Raw genomic sequence first — 22035 nt, forward strand, 5'->3', positions numbered from 1 at the left:
CTTACTATAGTTCTCCTGAGTCCTCATTTTCCAAGTTGACCATGAAATTACTAACACTTTAGTATTAGGTATGGCGAAACATTAGACGTCTATGTAAGTGTCTAGCAGTCTATCCAAGCAGTCACAATCTAGCTGCTTCTGTAGAGAGAAAGAGAGCTCCGGACCCGGTTCTCCACAATCACCGCCGAGTCCGCCGTGAACTTCCCGAATCCCTCCCCGAATGAATATCTAGGAACTCCGTCCTGCCACATGATATCATAGTCTTCGAACTGCCTTTCAAAATGAGCGATTTTAACACAGCGTACCTCCCAGCTCTGCCATACCCCAAATCAGTGTCTTTTCAGATCTGAACTTATCAGATCTCAAAAACCAATCTGATTGAAAGCCAGAGTTGGATTCGGATGAAAGTCAAAAGCGCCGTAGCCATGGCCTCGGGCTTCCCACTTTTCTTCTTATATCACTGGGTATCAACTCAGGCATTGAACGCTACGGCACAATTCTATACCACAACACTAATCCCTCTAAACGCCTTTTTATTCCAATAACGATGCACACCTCACTTTTTAAACGTCCGACCCAACTCAAGCAGCAGCAGCAGTAGGCATTGGTATCGGGCCGCCAGGAGAGTCAGCCGTGCGCGCCGTCAAAATCTCGACACCGGTCTCGGTGACCAAGAGAGTGTGTTCTGTTAAGCAGGATTAGTCGACATCCCACCACTCAGCCATCACCTACGGCATCATAACAGCACTTACCGAACTGAGCGGTCCTCTTGCCATCAATGGTGGTAGAAGTCCAGTTATCGGGCCAGGTAACATCGCGGTACTTGCCCAGCGCAATCATGGGCTCGATGGTGAAGGTCATTCCAGGCTTGCACTCGCCAACCGCCCTGTTCTTAGCGTAGTGAGGGATGTTGGGCGGGCAGTGGAAGGTCTTGTTGATGCCGTGGCCGACGTAGGTGCGGATGACGCTGCAGCCGCGGCTCTTAGCGTGCGCCTCGATCACGTTGCCAAAGTCGCGGAACAGAGTGCCGGGCTTGACCAGCTTGATGGCCTCCTCCAAGCACTCGCGGGCCGTCTCGGTGACGCGCACCGAGTCGGGGTCGGCCTTGGCCTTGTCGCCGACGTAGTATGTCTCGTTCAGATCGCCGTGGTAGCCCTCGTGGTAGAGGGTAACGTCGAGGTTGAGGATGTCGCCGTCGACAAGAACGCGCTTGTCGGGAATGCCGTGGCAGATGACCTCGTTGAGCGATGTGCAGACGGACTTGGGGAAGAAGTTGTAGTTCAAGGGCGAAGGGTACGAGTTGCGCTCGATGCAGGCGTCGTGCACGATCTTGTCGAGGTCGTCGGTGGTGATGCCAGGGCGGATGGCAGCGGCGGCGACGTCGAGAACCTCACGGGCGAGGCGGCAGACCTTGCGCATGCCCTCGCGACCCTTCTCGTCTAGCTGCTCAATCTTGTTGGACCTCGTACGGCCGCCGCCGGGAATACCGCTTTCGGCATAGTCGGGATGGGGGATCGACTTGGGGACAACGCGCCTCGGCGAAAGAGGGTAGACGGGGCGGAGAGGGCCGGTGTAGCTGAAGGAAGGGAAGGGGTTGTAGGTTTCGGGGCCTGGAACAGAGTTTTAGATATGCGCTCTGGCAGGGGGGGAAGCGGGTTGATTTACTGGCAAGCTTGTGAAGCTCCTTGTGAGTGTTCTATTGGGCAACCAAAGGGTCAGCTATCAAGGTTCACATGCAAGTCCAAGTCCAAGCAGTGTATAAGACCCGGCCGAGAGGAGACATATGGGATGAGGAAATCCAAAGAGAATGCGCCGTACCCAGTTCTTCTTGAAGCAGTCTTGGGAGCAGAAGAAGCTGCCCTTGATACCCAGGCTCAAGCACTTGGGGCATTGGAGGGTGCCGGCATCGTTTTCGCAGTCGGCGCCGAGGCACTTCTTCTTCGCGGGGGGTTGTTCGGTCATGGTGGTAGTATTAAACTATAGTGTTGCTGTCTGTGGTTATCGAGAGGAAAGAGGGGCCGATAAGTTAGCTTGACGATCGCAGGTGGAAGCGAGGATGTCGGGCAGAGTTGCTCTGTGACGACGAGAAAAGTACGATGTGCCGGAGGGAAGCAAGAGTGAAGTTGCGTAGAGGTTGACCGGAAGGCACAGGGTCTGAAGCAAATAAAAGTACCTTTGTGACCTCGTGTTGGGTAGGTAGGAGAGTTTGTTGTTCAAAGGGCGTGAGACACCTGAAGAAGTGACAACGAAACGGGATGCGGCAGGACAATTATTTTGGCGCCGCTGTCTTGCGCCCTTCCGACACAGGCGAGACAAGGCAGCGGGACGGGTGGGGCTCTATTGGCCCAGACAAGGGACCAGGCCGCTTACCTAAGTGGCCCAGACACCACCTTGTTCGTTAGCACTAAGCCTTTTGTGGTGTTAGTGCACCAAGAAGGCGTCGGCAGTGGATCACTTGGCACGGACAATTATCGGACTGTATATCGCATGGGATCTGATGCAATCACTAACATATTTTATTTCCACCGACATTACCTTACTTTTCCGATTCCCGGCTTACTAGAGCGGCAGGCTAGGAAATTCTCTCAAACACCAGATTTCGAAAATGGAGGAGAGAAAGCAAAAGGTTGTCGTCATCGGCGCTGGCCCGGTCGGCTCATTGGCTGCTCTTTATGCGGCCAATCGTGGTCACGATGTTGAGATTTATGAGCTGCGCGGTGGTGAGTCTTTCAATTTGCTGACTTATATGAGTCAAGCTTCAAGATCTCATTGCTAACAGACTACCAGACCTCCGCGATCCTTCAACAACACCACTCAACTTCACAAGGTCCATTAACTTGGCTCTTTCAGAACGCGGCCTCAATGCTATGCGCCATGCCAACCAACCAAGACTCATCGATTATGTCATGGGGGTGACCATCCCCATGAGAGGCCGCATGATCCACGGCAAGCGACCCGACGGAAAGTTGTATGAAGAAGCTCAAGACTACGACATTCATGGACGGGTAAGGCCCCATCGCCCTTTTTGCATCCCCTCACAGAGCAGATGTGTTGATGAATAGATCAGAGCATCCTCGCCATCGACCGTGGCGACCTGAACAAGCGCCTTCTCGACATGCTCGAGGAGATGCCCAACGTCACCTTCTTCTTCAACCACAAACTCACCGGCGCCGATTTCAAGCGGAACAAGGCCTGGTTCGAAGTCAAAGACGAGAGCACCTACAACCTACGAGACCGATCCCGCGAAATCGAAATCGACTTCGACTTTATGATCGGCGCCGATGGTGCGCACTCCGCCGTCCGCTACCACCTGATGAAGTTTGCCCGCATGGATTACCAGCAACAGTACATCGACACTTTATGGTGCGAGTTCCAAATCGCTCCCAAAGCCGACTCCTCATCATCATCAGCCAAGTCCAAGTTCAGGATATCGCCCAACCACCTGCACATCTGGCCCGGCAAGGAATTCATGTTCATCGCCATCCCGTCCGAAGACGGCTCCTTCACCTGCACCCTCTTCGCCCCAGCCGCCATCTACGAGCAACTCGAAGCCGACACCACCGGCACTTCAATCCCGCAGTTCTTCGACAAGTACTTCCCCGGCGTAACCTCCCTGATCGCCCCCGCCGACCTCGTCTCCCAATTCCAGTCCAACCCCCACCTCCCGCTCATCAGCATCAAGTGCAAACCCTACCACTTCTCCTCGTCCGTCGTCATCGTCGGCGACGCCGCCCACGCCATGGTCCCCTTCTACGGCCAGGGCATGAACGCGGGTTTGGAAGACGTCCGCATCCTGTTCGACATCCTCGACAAGCACGACCGCATGACCAACGACGACAGCAGCCTCGAGGCCTCGCAGCGGGAGATCGCGTTGGCCGAGTACAGCGCCGTGCGCGTGCCGGATGCGCACGCCATCAACGACCTGGCGCTGCAGAATTACATCGAGATGAGGTCATCGGTGCTGTCTCCCGTTTACAGGTGGCGCAAGGCGCTGGAGGAGTGGTTGTCGGTTTACGTGCCGAGTCTGGGGTGGCAGACCAAGTATTCTAGGGTGTCGTTTGGGAATGAGAGGTATTCCGAGGTGGTGAGGAAGAGTGAGCATCAGGGCCAGGTCTTGGTGCGCAGTCTTGTAGGCGGCGTCGGCCTGCCGCTGCTGGTTGGGGGGATGTGGCTGTGGTTCAGGTATAAGGGCGCCATTGGCAGGGCGGCGTATGGGGTGTTTTATAATTTTATGGGGATGGTTTGTAGGACGATTCATGGGAGAAGGCGGTAAACTGGACGTCTTTGCTTCGAGGTGGGTGGTGAAAAAATGAGAAAGGAGAGTTTTGTGTGTACGATTTACGTGTAGCATGTGGAAAACGGATATGAATTTGGACTTTTGAGTTACCATACATGTTCGAAGGACGGGTTTTGAGTTCTCGCTTGGAATGAACCTTGTGTACTCGCAGATTTTATCAGTTTGCTGTTGAGGTATGAAGTGCCGCTTCCGCAGGACGTAAAAATCAAGGTCAAACGTGGTATGTGGAAACGTAGGTATCATTATAGCCAACACCTGCGGGCAAGATCCCACTTCGAAAGGATGTAGTACATGCTAGAATCACACGCTCCAAAACTCCACGCCCCCATTAAACGATCAATAACATCACCATAACCCATTACCAACCGTCCTCGCCCCTCCCTCCCTCTCTCTTCATCACCACCCAACCCCCTCCCCCTACCCATTACACCCTCCCATCCAGCCCCTCCCCCTTCTCAATCCTCTCCACCAACACCCCATGATACCACCCCGTCCTCTCCACCACCGGCGCATGTCCCATGCCCTCCTCAATCAGCCCAGCCTCCGGCTTAATAATCTCAATCAACTTCCGTCCATGCGGCACGGTAATCATATCATCCTCCGTCCCATGCATAACCAGAATCCTCTCCCTCCCCACCTCATCCGCCATTTTCACCAGTTGCTCGGCTGACTTGTGATGCCACCCCGCCGCAATTAATTGTAACAAAAACCCCTTGAGCCCGAAGCGGGCGGGATCAAGACGTTTGTGCATCTCCTGCGCCACGAACCTTTGCGCGTTGTTATCGAACTTGAGATATTCCGGCCCGGCAGGGCGGGGGATTTTGGGGGATAAAGGGTTGGGAGGACCACATTTGGGAGTCGTGGCCGGGTCGGGGACCTCGCAGTCATCTGGCTGTTCGAGCCACGCGTGCGCAAAGAGCTGGCGAGCGGTGTCGGCGATGGACTGGTCGACGGGCTTGGGCATGAGCATGCGGATGCGGTTGGCGACGTTTTCGGTGAAGGTGGTGGTGTTTTCGATGGCGGCGGCTGTGCAGCAGAGATTGAGAGAGGAGATGGCGGTGGGGATGAGGCAGGCGAGTTCTTGGGCGATCATGCCGCCGAGGGAGAGGCCGACTACGTGGAGGGTGCGTTCGGCGGGGATGGGGAGGGGTGGCCCGGAATGTGAAGAACGGGAGGTACTGGTGGCGGAAGAAGATGGGGAGGGAGGAGCGGGAAGCCAGCCGATGTGGACGAGAACGTCGATCCAGTCCCGGGCCATCTCGCTGCTGCTGTAGCGCATGAGAGGCTTGTCCGAGTCGCCCATGCCGCGGTTGTCGAGGAGGAGGACGGAGTACTTGTCGCGGTTTTGGTGGCCGAAGTAGAGGGTTTGACGCTGCCAGGCGGTTTTGAGACCTCCGAGACCCATGATGAACTGCGAGAGTGTTAGTGATGGTGTTGGTTGTGAGGACTAGACTGAGTCGAGGGCTCATACCAAAACCTTGATGGGCCCTTCACCGTGAATCTCCCAGCTCACGTTCAAAGGCCCGCCGCGGCCGACAGCGACCGGAGTCAGGCCACTTTGATCGGGCTCGAGATTCCATATCGCCGTGGGAAAGGCTGGGTGCTTGATGGTCTCGGCCACGGTCGGCACTTGAGGCTTGCGCGTTGTTGTTTGGGCCCTGAGAGAAAAAGTGTTAGTGAGTGCATAGTATTTGGGTGAGCATCTTAACATTACATCTTGGGGTATTTTGCTCGTGATGAGAAGAGATATGAACTGGCGGGCCATAGATTATTGTTGAGATGAGACGGGATTGACGGTCAAAGCACGCTGTTAAGGCCAAGTAAATAGGTAGATGGCTCGGTGTTCGTGGTGGCGGCTCAGGGGAATTGGGGCACCTTGTCGGCCAGCGTCCCATGTGATTGTGCTGGTCCCCGACATCGAAACACTCCGATTGGTAGAACGTATAAAAAGTGGGACAGATTGATAAGCTTATCGGTCCGGCTGTAACAGGAATGTCGTGGAAGCATTCATGAAGGCGTTGGCGCAATCCCTGGATGAAGACTCGCATCGCGAACATGTTGGGGCTCAAGACTGGAGAGGTCGTCGGTGAAGTCCCCGGTTCGGCCCGTGGAAAACCAATCCCGCGTCAAGAAGGCACGGTTCCAGGCCAACCATGTAGACCTTCATCGTCTGGCAGCGCCAGGCTCAATATCAATAGTATTACATTTGCTCCTAACTTTTGATGCTAACCCCGCTGGTATCCGTCAGGTATTGTTTATATGCAGGCAACTCTTGTTCAAACACAGTAAGCCACCCTGAAAGCAATCAACAGCACCTTAACCCAAATCCGCCTCTTAGACCATGACAAAGCCGATACCGCTCAAGTTATCCTCATCCAGCCTGTTCTTCTTGTCGACACCACCGTGGATGGGGTTTGCCTTGTAGTTGAACAGGTAGTAGTGAAGCTGGCCATCACCCGGTCCGAACTTCTGCTTCTCCAAAAAGAGAGCATTGTCCATGAGAGAAAGAGCGTTGAAGACATCAAAGTTGTGGCGCTTGGCGAGGATCAGAGCATCGGCCATCAGATCGTTCAGGCGCTTCTGGAGGGCACCCTTGTCGACGGGCTCGGTGAAAGCGGTCTCGGTGGCATAGTAGAACATGTAAGCGGCGCGGATCGAATTGTGCTTCGGGTGCTTGATGACTGTCGACTCGAGAAGGTAAAAGGAGAAGAAGTCGGTGATTTTGCCCGAGGCATCCTACATCAGATTAGCGTACGAGTTCAACTGCCAGGAAAGCGGATTGTAACTGAAAACTTACCTCAACAACATACGAGTACACGACCTGCTCGGCATAAGAATCCTTCTTGTGAAGGAGCCAGTGTTCCGCCTCCTCCCGGTTCCATACTGGGGTAAGCTCGAAACGCTTCAGGTAGCGCTCAAGCAGGCTGTGTACCGCATCGAGATCCTTGGCCTGAAGTTCGCGAAGTCCCTTGGTCGAGGTCTGTTCCGGAAGGGCGTACTTGCGAACTTGGAAGGCCGGCTTGCTGTTGGAAGGGCACGGGCTGAAACCAACCTCGTACAGCTTCTGCCAGTTGAGCGCACGGTGGTAGTAGCGGCAAGTGCTGACGGGCCTGGGCAAGACGATACCGCCGGTGTAGATGGCTTGCCAGATACCCTCACGGTTGATGCGGCGAGTGATTTCCTTGATGAGGACGGGAGCCAAGCGCTTGCCTCTAAGCTTCTTGTGGATGCAGAGGAAGTTGACCTCGGAGCCCTGGATAACCTTGTCGCGAATGCGGATCTCGGTAGGAACGGCAGCGATGAAAGCGCAAAGGGTGTCACCGCTACGGATACCGACGTGCCATTCCTTTCTCCAGCCAGGAGACATGAGCGACCTAGCCCAACGTGATTAGCACAAGCCACATAGACGCGATAGAAACAACCCTAACCAAGTCACTTACCACTTCAGAATAGAGGTCGAGTACTTGAAACGGAACATGGCCTCGTCGTCCTCCACAAAGTGACCGTACAAGAGCTTCTCGACCTCCTGCATTTGCTTCTCGTCTGTGAGATCCATGGTAACCCATCGGAAAGGCGCCAGGTTAAGTGGGATCGGCTCATCGGGAATGTCTTCGACTTTTTGGATCTTGAGGGGTCCCTCCTCAAAGATGACCGGCTTCTCCTCGCCGAACTGGGGCACAGGCTGGGTGGCCCAGAACTTGTATGACGCCATATCCTTGCGGTTCTTTCCGCTGCTGGCAAGACCGGTGATGATATCCTGAATCTTGAGTTTCTTGAAGGCTTCCATCACGTCGACTGTTCCCGAGCTACCGGACGCCGCTAGCAGCTCGTTGGCAAGGGCGGGGTTCAGGTCGATGAACTCCTGAATCTGCTTGGAGGTCAAGCCACTGAGGGCTGACTTGGGGTCTGCCTGCGCCAGCGCCTCCGTCAAGCCCACCTCAGCAGATGATTCGGTAGAGGCGGACTTGTCCTTGTTCTTCTTCTTGCTCTTCTTCTTGTTCTTCTTCTTTGTGGAGCTGGATCCAGCCTGGGCGGTGCCGTCGGCGCCCTCATCGTCGGCGCCCTCATCGTCGGAACCGGACTCGTCGGCGGCGGGCTGCTGGCTTTCCTTGAGGGAAGCAAGAGCCTCGGCGGCCTGCTTCTCCTGGGCCGGGTCAACAGGCTTGGACTCTTCGGTCGGCGGCATTGTTGACAAAGTGATGGACGCGCACTCGGGGGATAATCGTCGTTGTCGTCGTAGAGTCGAGAAGCAATGTCGCGCACTTTAAAACTGCCCTCACGTCCAGGTGAGAGTTGAGATGATCTGAGGATCGAATAATTGGAAGAGACGTGGGGAAGGAGAGAGATTGGATTCTTGTTGAATTGACAGACGAAACCCCAGCTCCACTCCAATCCATGAGCTCCTGCTGGCGTGTCGTGTCCCCGTTAGCGCATTCCCCCATCGTCTCACAGAAGGGGTCAGCGGGGCAAGCGGGGTCCTCCACGCAAGGCAGCCCAAGCTGTCAGGTGCAGGGGACAAGCTCGGTACGCACCGAGAGGGAAAAGTGGAGCTCTCAACGGCTTTCATCGGGCATCGGATCATTCCATGTCACGACATTCCTGTACTGTACAACATTTAATACACATAACTTGGAACTTTAGTCTTCAGAAATTAACTATCTACATAGTTTGGACTCATGGTGGATCCAACAGGAAATCGAGCAAAAAGCCCGTGTAAATGCCTCGAACTAACCATATGCAGTTGAGATTGTTGCTGCGCCACTCACTGCTGCCTTCGCTGTCAAAGAAGCTGACCATTCATCTTCTCTCATTCTTCAACAACCTCAACTTCAATACTTTATATCACCAGTTGATCACCCACTCACTCCCCCCTCCTTCCTTCACCTCTATCCTTCTACTTTTCTTCCTACTGACAGTCTTATACCAGTTGACAACTATCTTACCTATACACTTTTCTTCATACCGCAGACTCGATACAAGATTGTCATCATGGGGAAACCCTCACCACCTATCGGCTTCAGTAATGATGCCATCTCCCTGCACACTCAACCCGGTGAACACTCACACGCCGTTCCACTTGATGGGACTTTGGATACCGATGCCCCAGAGCTGAACATTGACGACCTCCCGCCCCTCTACGATGAAATCATTGCCCCGGGAAGCAGTAGTAGTGCTCCTCTTCTCCCCTCTGGCGTGCCGCCCTATATCAGCCACCCAAACAATATCCTTCCCCCCGGAGACTGGGCGAAGAACTACAAAAGAGACGAGCCCACCGGCACCGAACTCTACCTCGACCCGCGCCTGGACAGTGACCCCAAGTTCCTCCAGAAACACATCGAACTATGGGCCAAACAGCCACTCCGGCCCTTCGTCCGCATCCACGGCACGCACAAGCGCCGCAAGGACATAACCGACCCTCAAAACGGGCGTCGTAAGAACGACTCGGAAGAAGTTACGGACTTCGACCTTCACGTCGAGCTGACACCCTACCTCTACTCGGACGTTGTCTCACAAACCTCGCTCATGCAGCTGCGCACCGCCGAAAACGACGAGAAAGTCCGTCGCGGCACCGTCCTCCGCAAGCGCGCGCCGGGGGCTAGTCGCCATATCGAGGTCGGCTTAGCCGAGAAGCCGACGCTGGCCGAGTGGTGCCACCGGTACTGCGCCAGCCACGCCGGACTGAAATGCTTGACGCTGGAGCGGCGCGTGGTCGGGTTCGACGACAAGAAGATCGTGCAGAAGCTGACGGACCTGGTGCGCGCGACCAACTACCGCGGCAGTCTGGAGATCAGTTTTCCCAAGAAGGACGAGTACGTGCATGTGTACAACGATTGCAAGACCAACAAGTGGCGGACGACGTGGTGGATTATTTGGCTGTGCATGTTCAGCCTCATGTTCATCTTTACGTGGCCGTACTTGTTTTTGCGCACCAAGAGGTTCGAGACCGTGTTTGCGGACTGGCACTTTTCGGTCATGGGCGCGGATGGGCAAAGGAAGTATGCCAGTATCAGCGAGGACCAGTGGTATAATATGTGGGGACGGGCGATCAATCGCGCGGTGATGGAGAAGAGGCAGTGCACACTGGATCAGCAGGACTTGCTGAACAGCCAGGAGGGCCAGCAGGAGACTTTTGGTCATCCGGTGGTGGATGGGGCGGCGAGCTTCGTCAGGGCGGGTGTCAATGCCATGAATGCGGTGAACCGCTCGCTGGGTTGGGGGTATGATGACTTTTGAGGTGTCGTAGATGGGAGAAGTAATTCGGTGTGCTGGAATTGTTTCCTAGACCTTCATTTGCTCTTGCCATGCTCCATGACTGAGAAGAACTGGCCAATATTATCTGGTGGCGGCATCAAATGTTCATAACGACAGAATAACGTATTTTATATCATACCTACATCTAGATTATCCCACGGTTTTATCAACGTTAAATATTCATAGTACTTTCCGTCCGACGTACCGTCGTCCCATTATCCCGGGTGCTCTCAGGCTGCTCAACAAGCCCGAACGCCCTCATAACAGCCATCGGCACCGGCGCATAAAACATGAGATTATTATGTCCTGTACCACCATATTAGCTTTCGCCTCACACCCTCAACATCGGACCAGGATCAACTTACCACCATAAGGCCACAACTCCTGCCTAATCACCACCCCCTCATCCCCCCACGTCGTCACAGCCGCCCTGTCCCTCTCCTTCCTACCATCTCCCATCCACCTCTCCACCGTCCTCTTCCCCTTTTCCTTCTCCAACAGATTCTCCACACACCTTTCCACCTCCCTCTCCTCCTCCTCCCTGACCCTCTCGCGCTCCTCATATTCCTGCTCATCCCTTCCATCCCCATACACCATCCCAATCCCCAGCTCCGCCTCCACCAGTCCCCTCACCGCCCCCTTGAAAAGCTTATCATCCTCATGAAACGGAATGTCCCAGTCATTCCTGGCGTGAATCAGCGTCAGATTCAGCCTCCGGCCGTCCGTCTTCGCGGACTTTGTCAGGCGGGTAAGCCGCTCGGCGCTGGGCCATTTGTCGACGATGCGGGCCATGACTTTCCCGAGTAACCACGGCCAAAACGAAAGCGGGCGGAGGACGGGGATCCAGCCGGCTATGGCGTAGCCGGATAGCATGGTGGGGAGAGAGGAGAAGCCGGCTACGAGGATGACGCCGGCAAACTCCATCGGTTTATATTCTCTCCTTCCCCTTCCCTCCCGAGTCTCCCTCGTTTCGTCGTCTCCAGTTTCATCGTCGGAAGACCTACACCCAGCCCCAGCGTCAGGCGTACTTCTAGGACAACAGTAATACTCGGCAGCAGCAGCCGCCACCGCCGTCCCCAAGCTGTGCCCCAACAAAACGATCCTTTCCGCGGGGACGCGGGCAACCTTGGTAGCCCAATCGACCGCCGCTCTGGCATCGAGAATCAGTCCTTCCTCCGTCGGCGAGCCCGTGCTGAGGCCGAAGCCGCGGTAGTCAATCGCCAGCACGTGGATCTTGGATGAGACGGAGGTGAGAGCGTGGAAGGAGCGCGGGCGGATGGATTGCGTTATGTGGCCTGCGTTGCCGTGGAAGTAGAGCACCAGCCGGGCTTCGGGGTCGTCGCGCAGGAGGGCGAAGTTGAGGGTGGTGGTGATGTCTGACACAAAGCCGCCGGTTGCACCGGTTGCACCGGAGCGGTCTTGTGCGGCTAGGGCGGATTCGTGGCGGGCGTAGAGGCCCAGGGGGAGGATGTGCCAGGCGTAAAGGGTTTGGTGGTCGAGGGTGTGGAGGGGGAAGGGGGTTACTTGGTTTTCTTTTTTTGTGTGGTTGTTTGTTAGTCATGGGATTGCCAGTGTTGGTATGGCGATGAGACTACTGACTTGCAAACCCCCATCGTTCAGGACGGTTGGGGTTATGTGGTGGCCACCAGAGGGTGTTGACTTTGTGTGCATATACGGCACTTACCGAAGATAAAGTGGTTAGCACATTTTGTTCACACTTTCTTATAACACGATAATCGAGTGGTGTTTTCTACGGAATGAATCTTACAATCGTTGAATATACGGAATTGAAACAAGACCGAGAAAAAGAGCGTATATCCCGACGGGAACACCGACGGCGAGGGCCGGAACGAGGCAGGCCGCCGAAGATGTCATGATGATTCCTTCACATGTGAATGAAATATGTAAATGAAAGTGTCGTTGAGTGCAATTTTTGTGTATTTTGTTGATATGTTTAACTCATAGAATCAGATCGCTTTTGTTCCATGGTAAAGAGCGAGAAACATAATGTTCAAACTGCCTTGTGAAGTTTGTTGTTTGTTGGTTGCAAAGTTGGAAATGTTGGTTCCAAGATTGCCAAAGGAAGAGCCGACGTTGGATGGCAAAGCGGGACTCGGGTTGGGGTCAGTTAGAACCAGTATCACCGAGGTTAGGGTTATCTATGCAGCTCTCACCGATATTGCCGTCAAGCTGCTAAAGAGCATAATATTGGGTCCAGGCGCTTGAGGCTTAATCGCCGTCCCACCCATTGCACAGTCAGCCGCAATCCCGTGATGGGCTTGCTTACTATCAGCGTCTATCAAACGTGCCTCTTTCACGTTGCCGCCATTGGCTTTCATCTCATTCTGTCGCATGCGCATGCGCAACACGCGTTTGTTTGAATGTCATGACGAGATGACATTGACTATCAAGGCTTAGACCGTTGTCTTTTCCTCAAATTTAACGGTTCTGTTAACCCGAGATGGCGGGGAGTAGACAAGATTAAGTTGCAAGCGTTGGAACTTGGAGGGGGCCTCATTCGAGCTCGGCCAATCACAAGGCCGCTTTCCCCTTTTATTACCCTATCCAGGATTACTCCCGTCTGCTACGGGCAGGTGCTATTATTTGTAGAGGATGGTGCCTTGGACCATTCGGACCATTGCAGCTGCTAGTGATTGCGAATACCTATATTTCTTCCACTTCCCTCCATCTCTTCACCTTCGCAAGTCGCAACACGTCCACCCGACCACACACCACACGTCCACACACGCTTGCCGTGATCGTCGTCCCCCCCCTCCACCCCCCGTTCTCTTGACTTCTCCATCACGCCAGACACGTTCCCTCCTTTTCGCTTCTTACCCAACCGACAGTTCCCATTTGGCATTTATCTCTTTTTGTTCATTATCACATTTTTTCTTCGCGATTGATACCCCCCCAGACACACGTCATTTTACGCCTTTGATACCACATCCACATTCACCTCCCCTCGACATTCGCGATTGTCTTCCGATGCCGATTGCATAGTGCACCACTCTCACTTCCAGATCACAACGAGAAACGTACCGGGTCGGGTCGCGTGCGTGAAGCCATGACTACGGAAAAGAAGCGCAAGCTGCCTCCTCGCGCCGCCGCGAGGTCTGAGCAGGCCGCCAAGCGAAGACAAACCGACACGCCTCCGACCTCGAGAAAGTCTTCCACTCCAGCGCCCGCGCCGCAAAAGGAGCCCGAGCCAGAGCCCGTTGTTGAGGAGCCGCCCAAGCAGACATTGCCCAGCTCCATCGCAGCAGGAAAGCCGCTTCCCACAGTCGAGGAACCGCAGCCAGATGACCTTTCGACCAAGGACTACCAGACTCTGCAAGAAAGGTGCGCAACCCTCTTCACTCCCCGCGCCTTCATGCGCTTTGACTGATTCTAACATGACCACTTCACAGCGGTGTTCTCCACGAGTCGTTTGTCCGATCGCGCAACCAATGGATGAGCGAGCAAATATTCGAAAAGTACTGGACCAAGCCCATAAAGAAGAGGGGAGCCGTGATTGAAGAGCCCAATAATCCTCCCAAGGACAGCATGGTCAAGTTGGGCCAGGTGACCATTACGGTTGAGCCGCATGTCTTTGAGGCGACAATGTTCGCGGTTAAGGACCCCAACCCTCCTCCGCCAAAACCTCCAACCGATAAGCGACCGATCCTCGAATACGGACCTCCGAATGGGGTCATGCCTCCTCCTCCTACACCCAAGCCCAAGTCAGTGGCGGTCTCAACGTCGTCAACACCTACGCCAGCTGCATCAGACGCCAAGAAACCGACCACAACAGAGACGGACCCAAAGGCCACCTCTCAGACAACACCACAAACCGAGGCTAAGCCCCAAACACCAGGAAAGCTGACAGTACACCCGACGCCACAGACACAGCCGACCAAACCACCACCCGCGCAAACTGCTCCTAGTCCAGCTGCTCCGGTCCCACCTACGCTCGCGAAGCCCGCTGGTACGCCTAGAGGCATTGAATCACTTCTCTCACCCTCTCCATCTCTAGCAGCTCCTCAGGCTGCTCCGCGGGCCCCGACTACAGCACCAGTTGTTGGTGCACAACCACCCCGGCCAGTACCCGTCCCAGCAACTGTCCCACCAAATGCTGCGAACCCGGCCACCCCCTCAATACCATCCGGTGTCCCTCCAAGGCCAGCAACAGGGGCGCCAGCAGCTCCAGCAGCTCCTGCCACGCCAAGACCCGCTGCCAATGGCGCCGCACCAGCCAAGCCAGCTGCGGGGGCAGATCCAATCATTCTTATGCTAGCCGAGAAGGCTGGCGAAGATCCTCAACTCAGAGATCTCATGAAGCGAGTGGCCCAGGGAGAGGCCTCTAAGCAGGAGCTTGAGCGATTCCAGGGCATCATTGACACCATCACGTCAGAGAACAAGCGGAAAAGTAACATTCCGGCGCCACCGGCTGCGGATAAGTTATTTGTCGATGGGAAAACGGTTCAGTACTTTGCGGACGAGGTAGCCGCAATACTTGACATTGTTCTAGCATCCAACCCCAAGCAAAAGTCATCTACTTTACAGCCGCCCAAAGACAGCGATGCCCTTCTGGTCTCGCTAGTAAAGATAGCCCTGGACGATGAAAAGACGAAAGAAATGGTCCGGCGTATAGCCCACAACAAGCCTCAACCCACCGATGCCACGGATCTCAAGGCGATTCTGGATCTCGCACAATCTAATATCGTCACTAAAAAGAACCAACAGCAACGACGTCAGTCAACGGCATCGGCAGCGGGATCTTCGAAACAAACCAACGACGCGAGCAATGGGACCGATGGTGGCGCAGCAACGACCACACAGACAAACGCTGCTGAGGAGAAGAAGACGGAGAAGGCCGAAAAGGCCACAAAGGAGAAGGGAGAGAAAGCCGACAAGTCATCCGCCCAACAGGCGCTTCGTTCAAAGGGCCTACCCCCACCGCCCAAACAACCTGATTACTCGGCTATCGTGTTTGAGTTTGCGGGAGGAAACGGTGATCGGTACCTCTTTCCCAAGTTCAGCGTTCTGGATTATCAGACTATTCCCAGTACTAGCGCTAGCGGTACCCAAGGGCAGCAGCAGCAGCAGCAGCAGCAACAACAGCAAGTGGTGGCGTCATTCTTGATCATCAGGAGGGGAAGTAAGGCAGAATACCCGATGGCGGACCCGGAGCTTGACTACTACCAGCCCATAACAATAAGATTGTTTACGGCAGCTCCCAGTGGAAAGCACTTGCTGGATAATCTGGCGAGAGTGGTGGCGCCGGAGGAGGAGGTCAAGAGGTATATGGACGATATCATGGATAATATGCAACGAAGCGAATACGTTCTGCTAGCCATGAGGTTGCCCAGACCCACTGAGACGCCAGAGAACGGCGAGGGAGAAAGTGGTGATAAGGCGCCGGACGGGGCCCAGACCGGGCCAGCGAAGGGACAAAACGCGAAGGAGAAAGAGAAGGAAAAGGACAAGGAGGTCGTGATGATTGATGCTCCATCAAGGGCGGAAGAAGCGGCGGCGGCGGAACCTAAAGCGCCAAAGGCGGCAAGAACAGGAGGCGTGTTGTGGACGACGGCAAACAAGCAGATACCCAAGCCGGAGATCAGGGAGCTTCCACCCAGGCGGAATGCTAGAATCATGCTGGAGACTACGGAAGATGAACAGTACCAGAGCTTCATCCAGACGGTTACCAGGAAGGATAAGGAGGTGGTGAGGTGATCGTTTTTCTTCCGGAAGAGCGCCGTATTATGTAGATAGTTTTCGTCTCTGCCAGGAGTTGACTCGCACTTGGCGGAGCGTAATGAATTTGGCGCAATTGATTGATATCATCCATGAGATGGGATTGCAAAAGGGCGTGGATTCGACATTGAGTTGGTATGATCTTCAGAGATGGTACACGAAATACGAAGAGTTGGTGAAGTGAAGAGACAGATTCCGTGAGTATGTTGTAAACAGGTTGAAAAGGATGAGTGATTGTACCGAGTCTGCATGATACAACACATTTAGTCTCATAAAACTCGGTCAATGAAGGAAGGTGAAGGGAATTGTGCTAGTGAAAGGGAGGTCATCATGATGCGGCGCTCTTGTGAATGTTTCAAAGTACGAGTACTTAATCTACATGTAAATCTGGGTGCAGGGTGACGTACATCTACCTGCACCGCGATCAGACCAGACCTCTTGCCGGCCGCAGAACCAATCAAGGTTCCATTTTCCAACCTTGGCCGCGAATGGCCTAGCGGCTTATTCCAGTGCTTGGCAGCAGCACTCCCCTGTCTGCAACCACAGGAGCTTGACCGTCCGTGCTTCCAAAGTAGCCGTGGGCCGTGCTCTCTTTCCGCCTCACGACCTGCTGCAAGTCTGCAACACAGCGAGTCGACGCCTCAAAAGCCGGACCATCTCCCATCCATCAACTTATCACCTACAAATATAAGGGACCTCATTCCCACGTCTCGCGACCTACGGCCATCTCTCCCTTTCTCTCTCCTTTGCATCTCTCGCCCACAGCACAGCGAACCTTACGACACAACGCGCGACCGCCGGTAGTACGCCTGTACGACGACACCCCAGTCGCTCGCCGCCCTCGTCTAATAATTATTCAGAATGGCGTCAAACAGCTGGCAGTTCGCCGGTGCCGACGACGAGTCCGACGATGACAACTTCAACCCTGCCCCCGCCGACATGTCGGACGAGGAGAACAACGAGAACGACGAAGAGCACACTCACAACCACCGCCCCGCTGGTAAGACCGTGAGGCAGGCTAGTAGCCCGGTGCCAGACGAAGAAGAGGAGGAGGAGGAGGAACACGACGAAGAGGAAGACGCGCGCCCGGCCAAGCGATCGCGTCGAGATCACCACGACGATGACGAGGACGAAGAGCAAGATGAAGAGGAGAACGAGGAGATAGATGAGGAAGAAGAGGAGGAGGAAGAGGAAGATGAGGATGACGAGGATGATGTTCATGGTGTAAGTTCGCATCACATCAACGTCCCCCTCACTTCGACTGTTGCTGCACCATTGCATCCACTTGCCGAAAAACACAACTCCCGCTGCACACATGCCCCGCCAACCTACCTGTGCCGCCACATCTGTGCCCTAGCTAACCTGCTGTCTTCTGTCTGCAGGGCAACCGTCGCAAGCGTCGCAACAAGGACCGTAGAGCTGCCTTCTTCGATATCGAAGCCGAAGTTGACGACGAAGACGAGGGAGAAGACGAAGTTGGCGACGGTGAAGAGATAGAGGACTTCATCGACAATGCCCACCCTGACGATATTGCCGACAGCGGCCGCCTCAACGACGATAGAAGACACCGCGAGCTCGACCGCCGCCGAGAGATGGAGGCCAGCCTCGACGCTGAGAAACAGGCAGAGATCCTGCGCGAGCGCTACGGCAAGCGCGCCCCGGCTAGAGGTTACGGAGACATGGCCATCGTGCCTCGTCGCTTGCTTCTGCCCAGTGTCGAGGACCCCAGCATCTGGGCCGTCAGGTGTAAAGAAGGGAAGGAGCGTGAGGTTATCTTCTCGATTATGCGTCGCATTGAAGAACGAATGGGCACCAAGAACGAGGTCCCCATTACGGCTGCCTTCGAACGCGGTGGTGTCAACTCGGTCATGAAGGGATACATCTACGTTGAGGCTCAAAGACAGAACGATATTCTCGTTGCTCTCGATGGTATTCTCAACGTTTATCCCAGGAGCAACATGCACCTCGTCGAGATCAAGGACATGCCCGATCTCCTGCGTGTCATCAAGACGCCTAACCTGGAGCCCGGCGCCTGGGTTCGTCTGAAAAAGCCGGCCAAGCACGCCGGTGATCTTGCTCAGGTCATCGACGTTACAGAAAACGGCCTTGAGGCCAGAGTCCGTTTCATTCCCAGACTGGACTATGGTGTCAGGGATGATCCCGTCTTCCAGGCTGATGGCAAGCGCAAGCGTCCTGGTGTGCCCGGGCCTCGCCCTCCCCAGCGCCTGTTCAGTGAGGCTGAAGCGCGCAAGAGACACCTCCGTCACCTCCAGGGTAACCCCCAGACCAACAGCTGGAACTACAACGGCGATGATTTCGAGAACGGTTTCCAGGTGAAGGACATCAAGATCCAGCAACTCGAGGTCAAGAATGTCAACCCTACGTTGGAGGAAGTCACCAAGTTCGCCAGTGGAGCCGAGGACGGCACAGAGAACCTCGATCTTAAGGCCCTTGCTGCTACTCTCAAGGATAGCGCCAAGAGTGTCGCTTATGTCCCTGGTGATATTATCGAGGTGTATGAGGGCGAGCAACAGGGTGTTATCGGCAAAGCCACCAATGTCCAAGGCGACATTGTCACACTGCAGGTCACCGTGGGTGATCTTGCTGGCCGGACCATTGACGTCCCTAACAAGGGTCTGCGCAAGAGGTTCAGGATTGGTGACCACGTCAAGGTCATCGGTGGCAGTCGGTTCCGCGACGAAGTTGGTATGGTTGTCAAGATTGTGGACGACCGAGTTACTCTCCTTACAGACCAGACCAACACGGAGATCACTGTGTTCAGCAAAGACCTGCGTGAGGCATCCGATATTGGTGGTCAAGGCTCTCTTGGGCAGTACTCGCTCTTGGATCTTGTGCAGTTGGATGCCACGACTGTCGGCTGCATCGTCAAGGTCGATCGCGAGTCAGTCGTGGTGCTGGACCAGAACGGCGATACCAAGCAGGTCCAGCCGTCGCAGATCACCAACAAGCTCCCCAAGAGGAAGTTCGCTGTCGCTGCTGACCGCGACGGCTCCGAAATCAGGCTGGACGACGTCGTCCGTGAGCATGGTGGTCAGCAACGCCAGGGCAAGATCATTCACATTCACCGCTCCTACATCTTCCTTCACACCACGACCACCAACGAGAACGCGGGTGTTTTCGTCACCCGGGCTAACAGCGTCACCACGGTCGCGGCTAAGGGTGGTCGCAACACTGCCACTGCGGGCCCAGATCTCAGCTCTATGAACCCAGCCCTGAAGCGCAATCCAGCTGCGAACGGCAAGCAAATGCCAGCCCCGCGGACTTTCGGACCTGATCGGGCCATTAACCAAACCGTGGTTATTAGACGCGGTGGTCACAAGGGCTTGCTCGGAATTGTCAAAGACACAACGGACACTCACGCTCGTGTCGAGCTGCACTCTAGGGGAAAGATCATCACCATTCCTAAGGCTGATTTGAGCTTCAAGGACAAGACCACGGGCAAGACCATTGACATCAACCAGCGCGGTGGCAGCCGTGGTGGCTTTGGCGGTGGAGGACGCGGTGGCGGCGAGTTTGGAAGCAGGACCCCTATGGCTTCCGGCGGATCGGATCGTACACCGGCGTGGGGCTCTTCTAGATGTAAGTTGTTTTTGTCCTTTTTGTTATCACTGTTTGCATGAAGCTAACATTGTCACTAGCCACAGCCCGCACCCCCGCCTGGAACCGCGACGCCGGTGGCTCTCGCACGCCAGCCTGGAACGACGGTTCCCGTACCGTCAATCCCTACGACGGTAGCCGTACCCCTTACGGTGGCGCTACTGCCTATGGTGGTATCGGATCCCGCACTCCCGCGTGGCACTCCGGTTCTCGTACCCCCGCCCCCGACGGCTTCGGCCACGGCTCCAAGACCCCCGCCTGGTCCGCCGGCTCCGACAGCTGGGGCTCCAAGACCCCCGGCTACGGTGCCTCTGCTCCCACGCCTGGCGCTAGCGGCGATGCCTGGGGTGTAAACTCATCCTCAGCTTACGATGCGCCCACGCCCGGTGGCGGTCTAAGCGCTCCCACACCCGGCGCGGCACTCAACGCTCCTACGCCTGGTGCGTACTCGGCTCCGACGCCGGCTGCTGTCAGCGCGCCCACTCCTGGCGCCTGGCAGGGCGGTTGGGGAAGTGGTGGTGATGCTGTGAGTGCGCCGACGCCGGGTGCCCTGGGTGCCCCTACGCCGGCGGCGTACTATAGCGCGCCTACACCAGCGTATGGAGGAGCGGCGGAGACGCCGGGAGGTGCACCGGGGTATGCGGATGATGATTAGAGGCCGCGATGAGTCCTAGGGTGTAGGAGGGTGTAATTTGGTGCTTTCACGTTTGTTGTCAGGCGTTTATTTTTGTGTACGTTAGTCGGGCTCTCGTTGGGGTCATTTGGGAGACAGGCAGGACAGGAAAGTCATGAGCGCCAGGGATCAATGAGGATTGAGGATACAAATAGGACCATAACATAGGTACGATCCAGCGCAAAGCAAAGCAAAGCAAAGCAAAGCAAAGCAAAGCAAAGCAAAGGAAATAGAGGGTTAAAACAGCGAAAAGGTAGTCTCTTAGCCTGGTACATAGTCTTTTCTGGAACTTGATTCCCGTTACCTTGAGCGTCAGGAACACAACAAGCTGCTTCCATTGGGGTGAAGCCCGAGATTTCATGCCTTGGTTACGCTTGATGCCTTCATACAATGTCCGCAGCTCGCTGTCCATTACGCTTTCCCTAGGGCTCAACGCAATATGCACAAGATCATTGATAGCTATCCCTAGGAAGGTCATTCTTTCACTATTTGCTACCTCTAATAATGGAGACTGTGATGTTGCTGGAATGCAGAGATGCGTCCATGTTCTTTGTCACTTTGATGAAGCTGCCGGATCAGGGGTTAGGGGTAGCGCACCGTTCTTCTAGCGCTGCCAAGCACAGACCTGTGCTGTCCCTCACAGCTTCATACGTGCATCGACTTCTCATCACTCTCATCAACATTCAACACCACGGCAGAGCTGGAGAGAATCCAATTGTCAGCCCGCGCAACGCTCGCAACCCCTTGATCCCTTGATTTCATCTTCTTTCTCATCACTCATTCCATCTAACATGGAACCACGGGGCTCATTCAGCAATTGGCCGGGGCCTGAAGGAGAGACGGACAAGTGTCCTTCTCGTGTGACTGCACATATTTTGCACAGTCTGCACAGTCTACACTGTTGCCCAAGGACGACGACGTTCCCGTCGCAACAAGAGCTCGACACAATGATCCCTTTGTTCTCTCCACTTGCCGACGGATTGGTCAAGGGCCAGTTGCCCGTTCCGGAGCAAACAAAACACACCTGGCTGTCAATGCTTGGTTCAAGCTGCCGAGCTGTTTCTTTGTCTCCATGTTCACAATGTTCGCATGCAGCGACTCGAGTCTCCCTCGAGTGTTCCCGTCCTCGACATTGCACCACCCAAGACAAAGAAAACTACTTCTAGCTAAAGAATGACCTACAGAAACTACCAGCAATACAGCTTACCCTTCAATGGCCACCCACTTCCACAAACGCAAACGCTGTAATCGGGGAGGGCAAAAGGATCAAGAGGAAGAATAATGGCCTCGGTTCTCTTTGTCTGATGTGATGCCTTGAAGAATGCTTGTTTACCCCCTACGGTAACCATCCCCCCTCAATGTTCCTTCTCTTCTTTCGAATAATCCCCTTCTTCTTTTCCTCTCTTTTTCTCATCCTTCATTCATCTAACAGACCATGCGTCGTTCATGAACAACACTC

At 54.9% G+C, this 22035-nt stretch overlaps 7 protein-coding genes across 7 annotated transcripts; 4 read left to right on the top strand and 3 right to left on the bottom strand.

Moving 5' to 3' along the window:
* Positions 1-581: 581 nt before the first annotated feature.
* B0H65DRAFT_507609 (methionine aminopeptidase 1) lies at positions 582-1962 on the bottom strand (the record flags this gene model as incomplete). The annotated part of the gene is made up of 4 exons (XM_062828150.1): positions 582-685; positions 753-1610; positions 1666-1696; positions 1819-1962. 4 exons carry the CDS (start codon positions 1960-1962, stop codon positions 582-584), a joined length of 1137 nt encoding a protein of 378 aa, XP_062682620.1.
* A 500-nt stretch (positions 1963-2462) lies between these two features.
* B0H65DRAFT_460718 (uncharacterized protein) lies at positions 2463-4495 on the top strand. Its single transcript, XM_062826553.1, has 3 exons — positions 2463-2720; positions 2788-3005; positions 3068-4495. Exons 1-3 carry the CDS (start codon positions 2606-2608, stop codon positions 4271-4273), a joined length of 1539 nt encoding a protein of 512 aa, XP_062682621.1. The 5' UTR covers positions 2463-2605; the 3' UTR covers positions 4274-4495.
* Positions 4496-4520: 25 nt separating this feature from the next.
* Positions 4521-8823, bottom strand: B0H65DRAFT_521632 (glycylpeptide N-tetradecanoyltransferase). The gene is made up of 6 exons (XM_062828756.1): positions 7738-8823; positions 7095-7671; positions 6655-7033; positions 6007-6013; positions 5769-5955; positions 4521-5708 (listed from the first exon to the last, which is right to left on the bottom strand). The coding sequence occupies exons 1-6, from the start codon at positions 8481-8483 to the stop codon at positions 4722-4724; spliced, it is 2883 nt and encodes a 960-aa protein (XP_062682622.1). The 5' UTR covers positions 8484-8823; the 3' UTR covers positions 4521-4721.
* An 87-nt stretch (positions 8824-8910) lies between these two features.
* On the top strand, positions 8911-10733 carry B0H65DRAFT_460723 (uncharacterized protein). The gene has a single exon (XM_062826554.1). It carries the CDS (start codon positions 9287-9289, stop codon positions 10529-10531), a length of 1245 nt encoding a protein of 414 aa, XP_062682623.1. The 5' UTR covers positions 8911-9286; the 3' UTR covers positions 10532-10733.
* On the bottom strand, positions 10722-13188 carry B0H65DRAFT_507614 (Alpha/Beta hydrolase protein; the record flags this gene model as incomplete). The annotated part of the gene is made up of 4 exons (XM_062828151.1): positions 10722-10855; positions 10915-12081; positions 12837-12894; positions 13186-13188. The coding sequence occupies 4 exons, from the start codon at positions 13186-13188 to the stop codon at positions 10722-10724; spliced, it is 1362 nt and encodes a 453-aa protein (XP_062682624.1).
* Positions 13189-13238: 50 nt separating this feature from the next.
* B0H65DRAFT_587503 (uncharacterized protein) lies at positions 13239-16570 on the top strand. The gene is made up of 2 exons (XM_062830980.1): positions 13239-13891; positions 13960-16570. Exons 1-2 carry the CDS (start codon positions 13617-13619, stop codon positions 16262-16264), a joined length of 2580 nt encoding a protein of 859 aa, XP_062682625.1. The 5' UTR covers positions 13239-13616; the 3' UTR covers positions 16265-16570.
* A 318-nt stretch (positions 16571-16888) lies between these two features.
* Positions 16889-20780, top strand: B0H65DRAFT_460730 (uncharacterized protein). Its single transcript, XM_062826555.1, has 3 exons — positions 16889-17509; positions 17668-19885; positions 19945-20780. The coding sequence occupies exons 1-3, from the start codon at positions 17147-17149 to the stop codon at positions 20556-20558; spliced, it is 3195 nt and encodes a 1064-aa protein (XP_062682626.1). The 5' UTR covers positions 16889-17146; the 3' UTR covers positions 20559-20780.
* Positions 20781-22035: the final 1255 nt, after the last annotated feature.

The sequence above is a fragment of the Neurospora tetraspora genome (genome assembly GCF_033439725.1).
Source record: "Neurospora tetraspora strain CBS 560.94 chromosome Unknown B0H65scaffold_3, whole genome shotgun sequence".
NCBI classification, from domain to species: Eukaryota; Fungi; Ascomycota; class Sordariomycetes; order Sordariales; family Sordariaceae; genus Neurospora; species Neurospora tetraspora.